Source organism: Eptatretus burgeri, chromosome 2, assembly GCF_056783735.1.
Source record: "Eptatretus burgeri isolate ZD-2024b chromosome 2, Ebu_testis_v1, whole genome shotgun sequence".
In the NCBI taxonomy this organism is placed as follows: domain Eukaryota; kingdom Metazoa; phylum Chordata; class Myxini; order Myxiniformes; family Myxinidae; genus Eptatretus; species Eptatretus burgeri.
In genome coordinates this window covers 21,382,839-21,401,462 of record NC_140962.1, presented here as the reverse complement: position 1 = coordinate 21,401,462, position 18,624 = coordinate 21,382,839, and the positions used below count along the sequence as shown (strand labels likewise).

Sequence of the window (18,624 nt, the reverse complement as noted above, 5' to 3'; positions counted from 1 at the left end):
ACACACACACACACACACAAGGCAAGCACGTATTCACAGCCATACAGTAAGAATGTAATTTACAAGCAATAGTTACAACCGAATAAAGCAATGTTTATTTACATGCACTTAAACAGTTTCTACTTTGCAAGACATGGCGCCATGACACGCATTCACACAAAAGCAAAGGAAAGACCCCCTCAAAGGCAAGGGAGTCAGACTGGGCCCATGGGCCTAAAGTGCGTGGAACCTGGATGAGTGGCCAGGTCCACGAGACTGAAGGGTCTGACCCACGCCCTTGTGGCGCGATGGCGGGCAAGCCGCGATGTCGGTGAAGCTGCGCCTGGCTTCGTGCCCCTGGCGTGGTCGGCGAGCTCTCTCCGGTGCTCCCCGTCTGCCTTTACCGTTGGCCTCGAGCTCCGTCTTCCGACTTGACTGCCCCGCTGCCACTCCACTGCTCCCACTTGGTTCTCTGCCGACGTACTGCACACCTTTCTTCTTCCGCGAGCTCGCACTTATATAGCCCGGGGGAGGGGCGTCTATGTAAATTTCTGGATCACAGCGGGTTCGGAGGCAGGGCTATGCCACCCGATGCTCAGTCATTGGGCGGATGAAAAGGGGGTGTGAAGCATTCCTGATCCGATTTACGAGGCGAAAGGAACGCATTCACAGCCCATGACACGGCGTGTGGTAGAAAGGCGGAGTTGGTGGGAGTTTGGTTGTTGGCGGGCGTCGTTTGAGAATGGCGGTGAAGCGATGTTTGCGGGATGGAGTTGTGGAGGTAAAGAGGAGAAGGTGGTGGTGTTTGAGTTGTTGGGGGATTATTGGTCCAAAATAATGACAGAGAAAAGAAAAACGGGTATCTCAAAGGATCGCAGCCCGGTGAACATGGAAATTCCCTTTAAACAACGGTGGGGAAATCTAACTACACAATTACTTGTCGTCATAACTGATCTAAGGTCCCTTTATGGTGTATTGCGAATTTCCACCGCCGTAACAATATTGCTGTGGCACTGTTCATAATGAAATCGAATCTTTCCTCTTGCGTATGCATACTCCAGTTGTTAAATGATGGTTTATTGACAAAATTGCACACATGAAGAAGTCAGGCCAGTTTGTCGAGACCTTTTTGCTTGGTCAGTCTCAAAAGGTCCTGCAAAGCTCCTCTCCCTAAGTGAGGAAGATTATACATCCAAGTAAATGTTCTGCATTGTGTACATTATCTGAAGATGGAGATTTGCATTTTTGTCTGCTCTCAAAAAAGAATAAAATAAAATAGGATCAGGGAACAAAGTGAAGCAATTTCAGGAAAAATTAAGGGACATAATTTATGACCTTTTTTGGGCACAATGCACGATGTTTGCGTGATCTAACACTTTAAAATCACAGATTTTGTATTTTGATTCACACCAATTTGCTGAAATGTGTGTGTGTGTCCGTCCGTCCATCCGTCCGTCCGTCTGTCCACACTATACATTTTTAGCTTATCTGGAATTGGACTTCCCTATAAGGTATTGTGATAATGTGCCGTCTGTCCATCCGTCTCCTAGTTCGACTTCTCCGGCCAAACTACTGGGCCGATCCAGCTGAAATTTGGCAGCAACGTTCTGCTCCCGACTTTTTTGTTTTTGTTAACGGGGATTGCAAAATTTGTTCCAGTCACGTGACTAAAAGGAGGTCAAAAATGGCGGATTCAGTAAATTCCTTCAAAAATATTTTTCTCCTGATACACCAGTCAGAATGCTACCAAATTTGGGTTACAACATAAGGTCAGGACCAAGATAAGCTGCTGGTCCAATGGTCCTTTTTGTTTATCAAATTTTCAACAAACCTTGATTTTGAGAATATAGAGAAAATCTATCTATAATAATAGTCGTGTGTGTGTGTGTGTGTGTGTGTGTGTGTGTGTGTGTGTGTGTGTGTGTGTGTGTGTGTGTGTGTGTGTGTGTGTGTGTGTGTGTGTCCTCCATAACTCCAAACCATGAAAATGAAACCGAGCAGCCTGAAACTTTGCACGCATTCTAAAGGAACTTCAAGGAAGTGCATGAGGAAAATTGGTTATTTGGGTTAATTAAAACACCCCTTTTGAAGATAATTAACGGCCTTTTTAAAATTATTTTCTTTGTCGGGCGCATCCTCGGCCACCTCACTCTCCCTCCAGCGGCATCCTCAGTTACCTCGCTGGGGTCTTAATTTGCCTTTTTATTTTTTGGCCTGCTCAACCATGCCTTGACTTGAAAACAGCCGCGATGATTTCTTAACAATAATTTTTTAACCCCCCCCACTTTCCTCACTCGTTTTATGGAATGCCTGATCATCATACCTACAAATCACTGGATACGTTGCAATGCTTATAAACGCCCAGAGACACCAGCATTCGTGGCTTTATTTCATTTCCGCACATGCCATAACCTCGAGAATCACTTAAACTAAGCCAAATTACAAAATTTTAACTCCAGAATTGAACTTGGCAACAGTTCCGATCTCTAAAAAGTGTTCATTTGTCTGATTATGTATGTATTAAAAATGTGTTCATGTCCATGGGGAATGGAGAGGGGAGGAGTTTTGGAGGACTGAGGAGGTAAGTGTGAGGGGAGTGGGAAGAAAGGTAGTGATAGGAAGGGGAGGGAAGGGTCAGCATGATAAAAACGTGCCCAAACAGCAACATTTTCTTTTTAACCGCCAGTTTTACATAAAACTGGGCTGGAGCATTTAAAACCCAAGCTTTCAACCTGGTAAAGGCCTGCCTGCCTGCAAGCATGCAAGCTCGCACATGCGGTGACCTTTGCACCATTCCGGGAGCGTTACTCCGAATCATCTGAGTCGTACATGTTGCACTCTGAGGAAGCAGTTTTAAATTCCAAACTAAACCGTCAGTCTTTAACAGTCCCCTTAACAGAGGGAGAAGGATCGGGGATGAGGGAGGGGGAGGTGGGTGGGGTGGAGGTTGGAAAGGGAGAGGGGGCAGTGAGGGGAGTGGCGAGTGAGGGGAAAGGGAGAGTGAGAGAAGAGGGAGAGTGGGGGATTCCAGCATATGTAACGTCCAATTTAAGTCCATCTGAGAGGTGGCACACTTAGTGATGAATCGCCCTGCCTGTGAAACAACAGGATGACAGTTTATAAACTGGTTCGGAATTCAAACCCAGGCCAGACAGCTTAGAGCGAGCATGCATACCTCTCGGATATCCTGCCTTGATGTAGCGATTCATTGCTTTTTAACAACTGAAAACACTTTTTACTCATTGTCATCATCCAATTTATTTTGCCCTCTTAACTCCGGAGATGCCCCCCTCAGAGAGAGCCACGCAGTGGCATCACCATGGAAGCTTGTAGAGATCAAACCTTGAAAAGCGCTCCAAGCAAGCACTTCAACGAAATGGTTGAAGAAACTTTAAAAAAAGAAATGTTTAATTTTTTTAATGTATCTATCTCTGTCTAAGTGATGAGTGTTATAATGAAAGAAGATGAACAAAAAGGGGAAACCTTTAACTAAAATTGCACATTTTCAGTGAGCGAGGGACCACACAACACAGGGCCAAATGCAGGCGAGTAAGGACTGAACCTTGTTCAAGTTGATCAACATATTCAATGACTTGTGTGAACACTTTTTTTGTGTGTGTGTATGGTCAAGGCTTGGAAATGAACAACCAAGCAGCTTGTATAGTGCTTGCAAAGTGTCTTAAGCATTCAAGCAGGCACTCCAATAAAACTTTATAAGGAGCAGCTGGCTTGGCAAGCGATTAGCGATCGCCGATCAGTCATGTAAACACCATGCACCCGGAGACACCCGGAATGTCAAACAATGTCCGAATTGGACAAATTAACACTTTTTTTTTTTTAGAGGTCTGAATTTCTGCTGAGATAAATTTAGAAATTTAAATTTTGAGATCTGGTTGAGATCAAGAGATTCTCGAATGTGCGGAAATTGAATAAAGCCAGGAGTGCTGGCATCTTCGGGCATTTATAAGCATTGCAATGTATCCAGCGATTCGTAGGTTTGATGATCAGGCATTTGATGATGTGACCGAGGACATTGGAAAAAAAAAAATTATCATTAAGAAACTGTTGCGGTCTTTTCCAAGTCAAGGCATTGTTGAGCAGGCCAAAAATAAAATGGTGAATTCAGACCCTTGCGAGGTGACCAAGGATGAGCCTTGATTGAAGAGAATTAAATAAGGCCGTTGATTATCTTCAAAAGGGGTGTTCTCATTAACCCAAACACCCAAATTTCATTCATGCACTCCCTTGGAGTTTTCTTGGTATGCATGAAAAGTTTCAGGCCACTTGGTTTCATGGTTTTGGAGTTATGGAGGATACACACACACACGGACACACACACACACACACACACACACACACACACACACACACACACACACACACACACACACACACACACACACACACACACACACACACACACACACAAAAACACACACACACACAAAAACACACTCTGACACACAGCACTGACATTTATTATTATAGATTGAGTTTCAGTGTGTCTATCCATGCCATAACTTCATCTTTTTTTTGTCATCTAATCTTTTGTCAAATATTCAACAAATCCTTGTGAGAATATGGAGAACACAAATTAATAATATGTACAATTATTTTGTTTTTTTTAACTGTGGTTTTTGTCGAGTGTAGTTTGAGTAGAAAGCAAAGGCGAATGGGCTTTGCATCTTGAGATCCTTTCTAGTCAAATGTTATTTTTGATTTTTGTGCCTCCGTTGATGAAGGCATTATGTTTTTGGGTTGTACGTACGTAGTCTGTCCATGCTAATTTTCTCTGTTTTCTCTGCAACCGCTTATCTGATTGACACAAAATTTTCACCGTAGGTGCGACTACTCATGTAGAATGCTTTAATGATAATTATGATGTCATAGGTCATGTGGTGTGGCAGCCGTGTTGGAAAAAAGGAAAAACCTTAGACCTCTGTATCTCCGAAACCGTTCCATGAAAAAATATGAAACTTGGCCTATGTGAAGTATTCCCCATTGGAAACGAGTGATTTATTTTTATTTATTTTTGATGATGACATAGGTGGCTTCATTTGACATAATTGCATTAATCGAACGCTTTATCTGATCAGTATGAAAATTTCTGAGGGTCATCTCAGACTAAATTGTATGGAGGAAAAAAAGAAGATGTTATCGGTCACGTGGTTTGGCAGCCATGTTGCTTTTAACATTAAAACCTTCAAAAATCTTCTTCTCCGAAATGGCTGAACAGATCGAGATGAAACTTTACAGGTATGATCGCCTATCCATGAGGAACAAAAAGTTCTCCACATGTGATGTCATAGGTCACATGGTTTGGCAGCTATGATTTTTTTTGAAGAATAAACCTTTAAAAATCTTCTTCTGCAGAACGGTTTGACAGATCGAGGGGAAGCTTCACCCACATGTTCCTCAAGCCTTGGGGATACCAGGGTGATAACGAATAATAGGTCACATTCTGGCATCCATATTTGATTGAATGAAAATATATTTTTTTAATTATATCTCTTGAACCACTTCATCAATCGACATGAAATGTCACAATTATAATTGAGTAGTCATGGGGAATGTATAGGATTAAATTTCATCCTGATGGGATGCATGGTCTGGCAGCCAGAATTATTTAATATTTTGAATCTGGGTTCAGGGATTTAAATCAAACTTGGTTCAAGTATGATCATGATGTAATAATGTGGGCGGAGCGATATCTGGTGACGTCGCGACGTCAAAGAGTGCCCTTCTCGTTCAAAACAAATAATATTGAGAATAGCAGCAAGGTATGTGTATGAACATTATCTTTGTATTACATCCTCCAATTATTGCCATTTTTGTGGAGTTCAAAGTATTTCCCATCGAAGAGAAAATGATCACATCAAAGGTGGGAAGTGAAAGCTATAATTGAACCTGAAAGTTTGAGTTGTCATGATTTGACAATTGAGGTGGCCTTATTTATTGACTCTCTTTAATTGCAATGTCTTTGACCAAGAAGCTGGTTGATTTTTAGCTCAACTGGAACAGTTCAGGTGAGCTTATGGGATGGCGCATCGTCCGTCTTGCCGTAAACACAAACAGCTTCTCAGAACTGCTGATGGGATTGTGGCTAAACTTGACTAAAATGATGTGTGGTAGAACACAAGTTTGCTCATGGTGTCCTCATCCTCCTCCACCTAAGAGTTGGTCATCGTAAGGTTGAAAGGTTCCAAAAGCACTTGAATTTCAATCCAGTTTGACCAACTTTAAATTTGTGATCAACGACCCAAGGGAAATAGAGACTGTTAACAATGACATCATCAGTCGTCAGTCATGTGGTATGGCAGCCATATTATTATTATTAGACCATAAGAAAACCTTTATAAATCAACTCTGAAACCGTTCAACTGATCGATACGAAACTTTACATATGTGATTGACTAAACGTAGGAAATATATAGTTGTAGAATTCCACCCGCCGGCGTGCAAACGACCGCGTCTAACCAATAGCGGTCACTTCGCCCACCGAACGGACAATCCAGTCGCGGCTTTCCGGATCAACGCCGGAAACCAGCCACGGGTGTGTTTTTAATCACACCACAACCTTGTCCGCACTCTACCCGCGCTACAGGGTCCGATCGCTAAATCTTCGATTTACCTAATTATTCGCGCGCGTAGGTTACCGAGAGATTGTACCTCAACGGGACCGTTGCAAACGAGCGGCTTAAGCAGCTCGCTTCCTTTTGGGATAACCGAGCGGGGTATTATCGCGCAGTCCTGTTGGACCCGATCACTTTACCGGCGATTTAAAAACCAACTATATTCCGAGTGCAAGATGGGGCAGTTCAATGAGGGAATGGACGCAATGAACAGATATACATTCACACAAGGACATTTATTATAATAAAGCACGTATGCAATTAAACAAGGCAAAACACTTATGCAATTATACAAGCAACAAAAGCACGACAAAGGAACTACAACCGTCTACTTATTATGTACAGTCACTTGCACTTAACAGCAGCTCCGACTTATTAGACGGGCCCACGGACACACGTACGCACACACACACACACACACACACACACACACACACACACACACACACACACACACACACACACACACACACCCAATAAATAGTGGCAGAGGCCTTTAATAATGAGCTCCAGCTCGGAGGACAGGTGAGCTGAAACCCAGAGCCTATCTCAAACCTCTCCACTCGTGTGGTCTTCAAGTTGTTCGGACCCAGGCTCCAGCGAGAGCGAGCTGGATCCAATCGCCGTGAGCTGCGATCCTTCCCGAGCTCCCACGAATCCTCTTGCGCTTCTCAACATGTGCTGGTGAGACGAGGCACCAATCCTTCCCGTCGATGCATCGCTTCCCCGAGGAACCACCTCCAAGAAGAGGTCGATGAGTTGCACCAAGCTGGGAAGCAAAATGGAGAACAAAGAGCTCCACAAACCAAGAAGAGGAAGAAGCCACCATTCGCAGCTCAAGCCGAGCAACCGGTTCAACTTCCTTCCAAAACAAAGCAGCTCGAAGCAAAAAGCTCTCCCAAGCCAAACAGAAGCCAAAGTTCACTGAACCATCAAAGCAAAAAGCCTCCAAAAAGCTCTCCTGAGCCACGCCTCAGCTGAAGCTCACTGAGCCAGCTGAAGCAAAAAACTTCCGAAGGCCTCAACCCTAACGCAAGCCAAACAGGACCCGAAGGTCTGCTGAACGACTACTCTCTACTCCCTTCTCCAACTCTGCCCAAACACGAACAAAAGAAAAGATCTCCTCTTATCCTTCTCCCGCCCTTCCCCCACTCCCGGCGTGACTCATGACTCATGCCCTCGTGCTCCATCCCCCGCTCAGCCACGGGTGGGAGGGAGTTGTTGACATCATGAGTCACTGGATGGCAGGGTTCTTCCTCTTCGCAGAAGAGGGGGAGGGATGTCTCCATTGTTCGTTCCCTAACTATTAAATCGATCCGCAGCGCATCTAATCGATTTCTGAACATTTAAGCAACTAGTACGGGCCCGTAGGTGCGTAAACGATGACTGGATTGGGGCATTATTTCAATTAGATCGGACCATCCGTATCATAAATGGCCATAACTTGGGAAACACCTGGGAAACATACTCAGGTCTCCAGAGTCAATTGTGACGTCATATCAAATGAAGAAGAATTGTGACGCCCCCTCTCTCACCCCCCCCCGTGAGTTATCTAGGGAACAAGCACTTATCGACATAGCTGACTAAAGGAACCTGTATGTTGTGTGCAATCAAATTCCCAAATTCGTAACAATATCTTGATGACAATGGTGCCATTGGTCACATGGTCTGGCAGCCATATTGAATCAGGAAAACTGTTAAAATTCATCTTCTTTGAAACCGCTTAACAAATTAATGCAAAACTTAAAATATATGATTGACTACCTATGGGAACATTTGATTAAAAGAAGCTGATCCGAAAGATAATATGGCCACCAGTGATGTCATAATGCAGAAAGTGGGCAAAATCTTGAGAAATATGAATTATAGACACCTTGGAGTTGCACCTTATCAAATGGCTAATTTTGACATAACCGGAAGTGATGACATCACGCTGGAAATGGGCAATATCTCAAAAACTAAGGCTCATGGACACTATGTCAATACTATTTGACCTCAAATTGTGTATTCTAAATCCAGCTCTTATTTTTACCCTGATCCATCCATCATGCCACTTTTTGGCAATCAGCCAGGTGAGCTACAGGATCATTAATCCTCTATTTTTGTTTAATAAAAGTTTTTTTTTGAATAGGTAGCAGTTCTTTGCCAGTATGAGGTGATAATAATGGGTGGATGCATGAAGAAGGGAAACTAATTGTTGATGGAGGGTTCTGTAGTTGTATGAACATCATTATTACAGTCAGGGTTAACAGCTTTCTCTTTGTTGTTGTTGTAGGTTCCACTTGTACAGACAAAGATTTTAAATGTCTTGATGGTGATTGTGTGAAGAAGATTAACCCCGAGTGTGATAACCAACCAGATTGCTCGGACAACACCGATGAAGAAAATTGCGGTGAGAGTTTACATTATGGTCATTGCATTGTAATGGTTGCATATACGGTGATTGTGATTCATTTCCAAGGTTTATTGTGTTTTTGCTGGCTCTGTCCTCACAAACACCATTGCCATCTTTTACGTATTCCAATTTAAACTGCCCATCAGCATCCATGGCTTTCTGGAGTGGAGCATCCACATGTAGAGTGACCCCCCAAAAAAGGAAACCTATTCTATTTAATATAAAATCTTAATTTATCACTCAAATGGAACAATATTTGGCACATTATCTTGAATAGTCCATGACTGACTGTGCTTAAACGATGTGCTCCAAAGGTCTGCCACTGCACTGTAAGCACCTGTGGATTCGAGGGGAAAAATGGTTGATCAGTCTGATGCACTCCGCAGTTGGAATTAGGCACGTTTTATCGATAACTAGCAAAGTTACGCAGCATTGCCCAAGTATTAAATATTGAAAAGAAGGATTAAGAATCCAGGTGTGCCCATGTGCCCTATTAATTTCTCCCCATGTGCCATTTTGAGGACATAGTCATACATACATACATACATAAAGGAGACAAACATATCCATAGTCACAATTGCTCCGTTACACCATAATCTCCCCTGCCCACCTTCCCGCTCCCACCTCCACCAAACCACCATCTCCCTCCCCCCTTCCCCACCCCCACACCACTATCTAAATACATATATATATTTATATTTATATATATATATATTTATATATATATATATATATATATATATCATTATATATATATATATATATATATATATATATATATATATATATATGTATATATATATATATATATATATATATAACGGTCAAAAGTTTTAGAACACACCCATTTATCCCGTTTTTACTGAAATTTAAGCAGTTTAATGTTTCAATGTATTCTGATATTAAAGCATAGAACAAATAAGCAATTGCAGATAAAAATAGAAATCATGGAATCGTTTTGTTGAACAAAATTTAATCTAAATTTTTGACTCATCAAAGTAGCCACATTTGCAGATATAACAGCCGAACACACTCGTGGCATTCTTTCTACAATGGAAATCAAATATTGTTCGGAGAGTTCTTCCCAACACTGTTGCAGAAGTTCCCACAAATGTGTTACACTTGTAGGTTGCTTTGCTTTCACTCTTCTGTCCAGTTCATCCCAAACCAGCTCGATGGGGTTTAAGTCTGGAGACTGTGCTGGCCATTCCATGATTTGAAGCCGACTGTCTTGTCCTTTTCTTCTAAAGTCGTTCTTACATAGCTTGGAGGTATGTTTTGGGTCGTTATCTTATTGTAGGATGAACCCCTGACCAACTAGGTGTAGACCAGAGGGTATTGCATGGCGCTGCAAAATGCTGTGGTCGCCCTTTTGGTTCAGGGTGCCAGTCACTCTGTGCAAGTTGCCGACTCTGGATCCAGCAAAAGAGCCCCAGATCATCACGCTTCCTCCTCCATGTTTGACAGTTGGTGTCACACACTGAGGAACCATCCTTTCTCCTACTCGACGGCATACAAAAACCCTGCGTGATGAACGGAAGATTTAAAATTTTGATTCATCGGTCCATAAGACCTTCTTCCAGTTTTCAGTAGTCCACTGGCTTCATGTCCACTTCATGGCCCAGGAAAGCTTCTTTTTCTTATTTTGCCATCTTAACAATGGCTTTCTTACTGCCACTCGATCTGTCAAACCTGCAGCTCTAAGTCTTCTCTTCACAGTTGAAACCGAGACTTCCTTACTTCGACCAGTGTTAAGCTGTGTTTGAAGATGCTGTCCTGTGAGCCGCCTATCACACAAGCTGTTCTCTCAGAAACTTGTCTTCTGATTGTGTTGTGGCTTTGGGTCTGCCAGACCTCTTCCTGTCAGAGTTTCCTCCATTTTCCAAGTGCCTTTTGATGGTGTAGGAAACTGTACTCACTGACACCTTGGCTTCTTTGTTAATTGTCTTTTTCTCGCCATTATGATAGCAATATACTACTTCCTGTAGTGAAATATTGTCCAAATAATGCTTCAGAGGTTGTAGCAACACAGTCTGTTCCAACACTGCTTTTATACAGACAGACGATTTGTAACTAATCAACAAAAGTTGGGACACCTGAAGGAATTGTTTGCATCAACTTTCAAGGCTTAATTTACTTCCATTGCTGCAGAACAGCTGCAGTTGCTCACCCATTACTTGTTCCCTGAAAAGGGCCTTTTTTAACAACTCTGAAATTTACATTATTTTTCAGTTTTTGATAACCTAAACTTTACTTTTTTACCTCTGGTAGTTTAATGCTTAGCTTTGTACCATTTTCAGGTTATTCACTGGACTTGAACTGCTTAATTTTCTCAAGCACAAGAGATATTACATAATGTGTATTGTTGAAGTACTTGTATGTTTAATTACAATACTACAGTGATTAATAGTGTATAATTGTTACGAATCCCTCAATTTGGGTAATACCTAGGTCCACAGGGTAAAGACTTCCCCGAGTTTAACGATGCCCCACATGTTTCTCTCCGACATGGGATTGATGAGTCATGGACCCAGCAACACACCACGTTCAATCTATTTATTACGTATGCAATTGATCTTTTTTTTCCTGGTGAGAGCATTGGTATCTAAATAACCTGAACACTAAGTAATCTATGTTCGTACCATAAAAGTATTACCACACGAGCAGCATGGACGAACCAGTCATTCAGCTACACCTGCAGTACCTGCAAATGAACACACCTTTACATCGGCCCAGATATCACATGGTAAATATCATGGGATTCAGTTCAATGGAGTTTATAAATGAATTATTAAAACATATTGTGGGAGATCAAAGATCCTTTGTGCAATTCTAGTTATTCCTTAGCACATGTTTTAAATAAGGATAAAGGGATATTTTACATAATGGTATAATGTTTTAGATAAGGGTATATGTAATAATAATGATAATAGGTAAGGGTATGTCGGCGTCAAGCGGGTTGAGGCGGTCTCTGAAAACACATTCGTGACGTCTTATGTGGCAATAACCGACCTATTCGTGATGAATTTCCATGAAGAGCACCATTTGAAAACTCAAAGGTTGGTGTTTAAGGACAGGGGAGTGATCTCTTGAGTTTAAGGAAAAACTTAAGGTGTATTTGAATGTACAACGAACCTCAAATTAAGGATAAACTTCAAGAAATATTTAACTATACTTGGTATACCCTCAAAGCTTTCGTCCGCAGCCTGATGGAGTACTGCTCTCTCCTCTGGGCTGGTGCTCCTGCCTCCCACCTTTCTCGGCTTCACGCTGTTGAAACCAAGGCATTTCGGATCATTGGCATCTCTCGTGATGAGGCTGAGTCTTTGGGCCTCTCACTCCCTCACCGCAGGCAGGTTGGTGGTCTTTCTGTCTTCTACCGTCTCCTCTCCGGTCTCGCCCCCCCCACCCCCGCTTTGTCTGCGATTTGTCCCCACCATATTTTCGCAGGGCGCTCAAGGTCCGCCAACAACCCCCTTCTGGTAAAACTACCAAAACCACGAATCACTGCTCACCTTCACTCTTTCATTCCTCTTTTTTTCCCACCTTTGGAATAAACTTTGTCACTTTGTTCAATCCCATTCTTCCCTCCAGGCCTTCAAAACAGCTGTTCACACCACCTCTTATCATCCCCCATCCAAGTCCTTGATCTTTTCTACCGCCGTTAATCCACCCCAAACCCACCTCCTTCAAATTCCCTGCTTTCCGTCCTGAAACTCCCTGTAATGTCCCTCTTGTATACCCCATGTTCCTCACCCCATCTCTCTCCCTTCCACAGATCTCCTAACATCTCTGTTCCCCACTGTTTTGTCCTTCCCACTCCCGCCCCTCTTGTCTCATGCCCCCCTTGCTGTGCGTTGTGTTAGCTCTCATATGAGCCTCGACAAGGTATACAAAAAACAAACAAACTAAATCTTCAAATCTTTCTTTGGGGATGCTTTCTGCAGCCAGGCCTAACTTCGTAGCCAGGTAGGGCATGATTTTCGAGAGATGAAGAAGTAGAGACTTCTTGGGAGCCTTCTTCGTTGCATGTTGGTTCTTGCTTGTCCTCTTTGCTGTTCTATATTATCTTTTTTTTAATATAATCTTACATGCATCCTCAGGACACCATTTAGATGTCAAAATATATAAATGGAATCCAGCTCTCTATCAGCTTGTCGGAGGGGGAGGGCTGCTTGGATGCTATTGGACAATATAAACTCTTTAGAAGTTCAGGTTTGTGAGGAAATGAATTATTTTCTGGATTCATAATGTGTACACATTTGGAGAGCACTCACATTAAGTGTGCTGTGTGCAGACTGTGGTATGAGGGTATACCAACCAACTCGTGTGGTTGGTGGTCAAGATGCTGAGAAGGGTGAGTTTCCATGGCAGGTGAGTCTACATTTGCAGGAGTATCATGCTTCTCATCCCACGCACACCTGTGGTGCGTCCATCATCTCTGAACGTTGGCTTGTTTCTGCCAGCCACTGCTTCCAGGAGGGGTGAGCATGTGCATTTATTTTCGTATCACTTTGTCCTGATTTAAGACAAGGTTGTGTAGAGCAAAGAAAGAAAGGTATTGCATGTAAGATGACGATTAAACATATGTCATAGATATTTTAAATTATTTTACACGTTTGAGTTGGCTTGTGTCACATTCGCATCTGTTCTCATGGCTCCATGATGGATAGGCTATCAACTTCAGATCCCATATTCATACTCTATAAAGTCCCATATACATGCAATATTGTCACATGGACGCTCTCCATCATGCAGTCATGAAAACGCATACACTGAGGTCTTGCCTCGAAAGACGGCCGAGCTTAGAGCTAAATTTGGTTGGTCACACACCAAAGCAATTGGGTGAGTGGTTCGATTCTGAGCATGGACGAATCCCACGCTGATTATCAGGGTTTTCACTTGATTTAACGATTTCCACCAGGGATGTCCAATTCACCGAATCAAGTGACAAGTGGGAGGTGGAGGGCGGAGCAGGCATTCACAATCTTTTTTTAAAATAAGGATTTATTTAATTATGAAGACTCAGACATGAGGCACATTTACAGACAGATCCAGCAGGATGACGGACAGGCAATTAATAATGACAATAATACATAACTAAACACTTACGATGCAAGAAAACAATCCCCTCTCAAGACACCGACACACACACACACACACACACACACACACACACACACACACACACACACACACACACACACACACACACACACACACACACACACACACACAACAGGCAAAGTTTTTTTTCAGAATTAACTTGCAGTCTCTGGAGGAACAGCATAGAGAGGAGCAGAACAGGTTCATACTGGCCAGAGATAGCAGCACGGTGGTCAACAACAAGAATACCCCTGGCAAAAGAGTGAAGTTCCGATGTCATGGAGTGTCCGCAGTGAAAGAGTAAAGCTCCGATACTGCAGTGCATCCCAGATGAAAAGAGCAAATGCTGCTCCTTTGCTCCTCAAAAGTTACCCCTCCCACCTCTTCTTGCCCCTCTCGTAATGCGGCTGAGACGGCATCTTCGCACTGTTATGCCAATCACTGGGGTGGAGTCTTCCCCCTGTGTAGCCAATCATACAATGCCCGTTGACTTCGTCTTGCCAGTGGGTTCCTCCAATAGGAAGCTGTCTTTGCTGCCACAGTATGAGGATCCTCTCAGGGAGCCCTGCTACAGTGTGATGACTGATTGCAGCCATGATGTCATGCCCTTGGGCTTGCACAGATGCTGGAGGGAGGGGGCGAAGGGAGTGACATTCTCATGCTGCAGAGGTCACCTCATATAAATGACCCTCTTGGGGATCCCCTTGCCTGGCTTTTGCTGGTTCATATCTGGTTCAGACAGATCATGTGACGGAATTTCTCTGGATATGGAACAATAAAGATTACTATTATGATGACTATTATTAACCTTGATAACCTCTCTATCACAAATAACACACCTTCCAACATAATCCAAAAACAGGCCAACTTAACTCTGAAGTTCTTGATACAGGTGAAAACTAGGTGGTATTCATAGATTATAACTTACCCTGTGCAGTCTTGAGACACAGTTGTTTTTTTTTTTTTAAGTTTTTTTTTTTTTCTTCTTTGTTTCAATCTTGTGCCAGACCATTGACCGATGATGTCACTTTTATCAAACTATATTTCCCATGGGTAGTTGATCAATTCGTTAAAGTTTTGCATTGATTGGTTAGCGGTTTCAACAATTGCAGAGAATTTTTTTGTCATACTGACGTTGCATAAAATCAAGCGTTGCACTTGTGAAATTATGACGTCATAATAAAGGCAGCGATGACATCATCATTAACATATCTTATTCCCCGTGGGGAGTACATTACAATGAGCCACGTTTTAATGTTTTCCATGGAGTAGTTTCAGAGATATAGAAGTGCAAAGTTTTTCAGTTTTTCCAAGATGGCGCCTGTACCACGTGACATATGACATCATCATCATTGAAAAATTCTACAGGAGGCGGCGCACTTATTTGGAAAAATTTGTGTCAGACTAGCGGTTGCTGAGAAAATGAATTTTTAAAATGCAGACGTACGTACGGCACACGGACGCCACCGATCACTTAACCCCACCTTTTGCTTCACCAGCACAGGGTAATGATGTCTCCTCTATCAGCACGTGGTCCATGCTAAGGGCCCACATTTTTGATAACTACCCCATGTGTAACTATATTTTTGTCCATTGTGTACCAGTGTCCTTGTTATTCATGCACATATACACTGTTGTCTTCTACTGTCTGTGTCGAATGTGATTGATACACAAACTCGCCCATGGCCCGAAGATCAATATACCAAGCTGAAAAATGAGTTCATCTTGGCACCTGAGATTATTATTTTGGTATTTTAAATATTTTTATACCTGCATACTGCATTCTATAGATGCGATTAGGAACTGAAATAAACCTTTATTCATGAACTGAAGGCAATAAATTAGATGGATTCCCAAACTTGGTGGACTGATTGGGTGTGTGACAAGGAATAATCGATGAGATTTTGGTGAAGATCCATATCAGGACCTGGATATTAGAAGTTTTTAATTTTTTTAAGTGAATCTTTGCCATTGAGAGATGAGGCCAAACATTATATACATCATGATATTTGAAAAAGTTGTGGGTGGATTATGACAACTAGGTGGATGAGTCCCCACACCCATAGGTGACAGGAATAAGCGGATTAGATTTTGGTTAAGGTGCGGATCCACATCTGGCCTATCGGTGAGATACAAAATGTAAACTTTTCAGACTGGCGGAGGACTAAGTGCCATTCTCGGTGCTCTTTATAATGTTGCTGTTATAGCAGTCAGTCGCTCAAACTCCTGGATCTCACTATCAGCCGTGATCTTTGTTGGGCAAACCACATTTCAAAATTGGCCTCCAAAGCTCGTCGCCAACTGGGCATCCTCTGTCATATATAGTCCTTCCTTGGCACACTGGTACTCATTTTGCCGACCTCGGAAGGATGACAGAATGAGTCAACCCCACATCGTGTTAATTCAACAGCCGACAGGGGCTCAAACTCAGGACTCAAAGATCCCAAGCCAGCCACCCTAACCGCGAATCCAACTCCAGGTTTATTCAGTTACCCTCATATCGTTTCACTGGTCAGCCGAGACCATTACCCAGGATGTGACCCCTTCTGGACACTACGCAGTTGCTTGGAATCATATGTAAGAGGTTGCAAGTGTAAACCAGTGCCTGAACCAATCACGAAAGCGATGTGACGCAGTTACCTCAAGGTCGAATGTACTACCCCTCCTTGCTTCTTCCATACACCCTTGTTTCCAGACACATCTTGGGAATTTGGCAGTCTGGCATGCTGTTGAACCGCTTGCCAAGCTTTCTTCTTGTAGATTACAAGAACACATTTGTTTTCCTGCTTCGCTGGCTTTCTTCACTCACACAGTCAATGAGTATCTTTCAATGGAATCCTCTATTCTCTCTCCGTAGAGTTGGAATGCTCCTAGGCAGCATCTTTAGCCGAGTCCTGTTCATTGCATAAATTAATGACCTCTCCAATCCTCTGGAAAAGCCCTCCTTTCCTGTTTGCAGATATCTATACATTATCCCAAACAAGCAGATTACCCACCCTCCCGGCGATCTTGTTCCAAGCATGCAACACGTTCTTCTGATGCATACCTTTATTTGGGTCGTGTATCGGCAAAGAAAAAAAAAACCGGGTTACATGCGTGAAGCAAAAACATACCCACTGCTAAAAAACAACATACTTATAATTCATCTCACTGCACTGGAAAACAGGAAAGGAATACTGCACTGTAAATGGTGGAGACTTGTAATACCCTCCCCCACCTGTAGGTGGTGCTACACGATACACATTTACAGAGAGAATTTGATTTCCCCCCTATTCTCCCCCCTCCCCACCCGAGACCACCGGTAAAGATAAAAACACCCCTATACATGAATTAGGTCATGCCGATCATCTGTAGCAAGTCTGGATATAGTCGGCCCAGAACTGAAGGAGGAGTAGCACGGCAAACACACAAACACTGGTCCGTGAATTATAGTAAGGATAATTCCACATCCCATTGATAGGCTGGCAGCAGCAGCAGCAGCAGCAGCAGCAGCAGCAGCAGCAGCAGATTCCCTCTCCACTGACCTGAAAATTAATCCCATTCTTGTTTAATATATGGAACATGTCCTTCAATCCAGGTCAGACTCACATTCTCCTTGTCTCTCTGGAATAAACAAACGTACCCACCAATTTATTTCCATGATCAATTGCTGGAAGAAGTTCAGTTTCAATATTTGTGACCTTGTATCTTTTGTCATCATTGGCAAATCCCCCAAAGAAGCAGAAGCGAATGGCCTTATACTGTCCGCGAACAAATCGGTAGGTTTTCTACCACCTCTCCTCAGTTCTTTTCCCCTCTGCTCTTTCATCCCTTTGTCTTGACCCAGTACCTCCAAGTCGTGTTTTTCCAGCAAACCCCATCTCTGTGGGACTCCAAAATTCCTTTGTTCTTCCTTTGTTCCACTCCATTCCTTTGTTCTTCTCTTCTCACATTTGTGGAATCTCTTTTCCGCAGTCTCTTCAATCACTCCACTCTAGCACTTCAAGTTTGTCGGGTACCATCCTTTCAGTCCATCCTCCATCCCTGCCTGTGGCATTTTCTATCATCATTATACCTCAACCAGCATCTCTTTCCCCCCTCCCAACTGATCTCACCCCATTTATCTTCATGATGCTGTTTCCTTCCATTATTTTTTGCCTCTATTTCTTCCCTTAGTTCATATTCTTATTGTTTCATTGGTAGGTTGTCCTACTGTCCCACTGTCACTACATTATTTTCTACTGCCTGTCACTTTGCTCTTCTATGAGCCTAGACTTTGTATTTTTTTGTTGTTGTTTGTTTCAGTTTCAGATGGTTTCCTTTTGATAAGATTATGTATTCTGGGAAAAAACAAAAAGACCTAAAAAAATTTGTTTTTTTAAAACATTGAGTGCTTCTGTGACTGATTAAGTCTGACAAGTACAGCCTGAATGAGTTGATCTGTTCCTATTTTCATTACATAAACCAAGATTTCATGATGATTTCACATCAGTTTTCAGGTCATTGGAGAATAAATGAGGTACAAAATGGAGT

At 42.7% G+C, this 18,624-nt stretch overlaps 1 protein-coding gene and 1 long non-coding RNA gene across 5 annotated transcripts in view; one reads left to right on the top strand and one right to left on the bottom strand.

Annotated features, from left to right (window-relative positions):
* The window catches only part of ST14 (ST14 transmembrane serine protease matriptase), a 132,329-nt gene that overhangs the window by 100,718 nt on the left and 12,987 nt on the right, over nucleotides 1-18,624 (top strand). For all 3 annotated transcript variants that reach the window (XM_085864967.1, XM_085864949.1, XM_085864957.1), the window contains 2 exons: nucleotides 8,887-9,003; nucleotides 13,304-13,490. In XM_085864967.1, coding sequence (XP_085721093.1) covers nucleotides 8,887-9,003; nucleotides 13,304-13,490 — 304 coding nt within the window. The remainder of the gene's footprint in view (nucleotides 1-8,886; nucleotides 9,004-13,303; nucleotides 13,491-18,624) is intronic.
* On the bottom strand, nucleotides 6,660-16,801 carry LOC147031558 (uncharacterized). Of its 2 annotated transcripts, none has more exons than XR_015053547.1 (3): nucleotides 14,322-16,801; nucleotides 13,284-13,525; nucleotides 6,660-7,380 (listed from the first exon to the last, which is right to left on the bottom strand). It is a non-coding gene; the product is annotated as an uncharacterized LOC147031558 (long non-coding RNA). The 2 variants fall into 2 exon arrangements; XR_015053548.1 differs by lacking the exon at nucleotides 6,660-7,380 and adding an exon at nucleotides 10,082-11,710.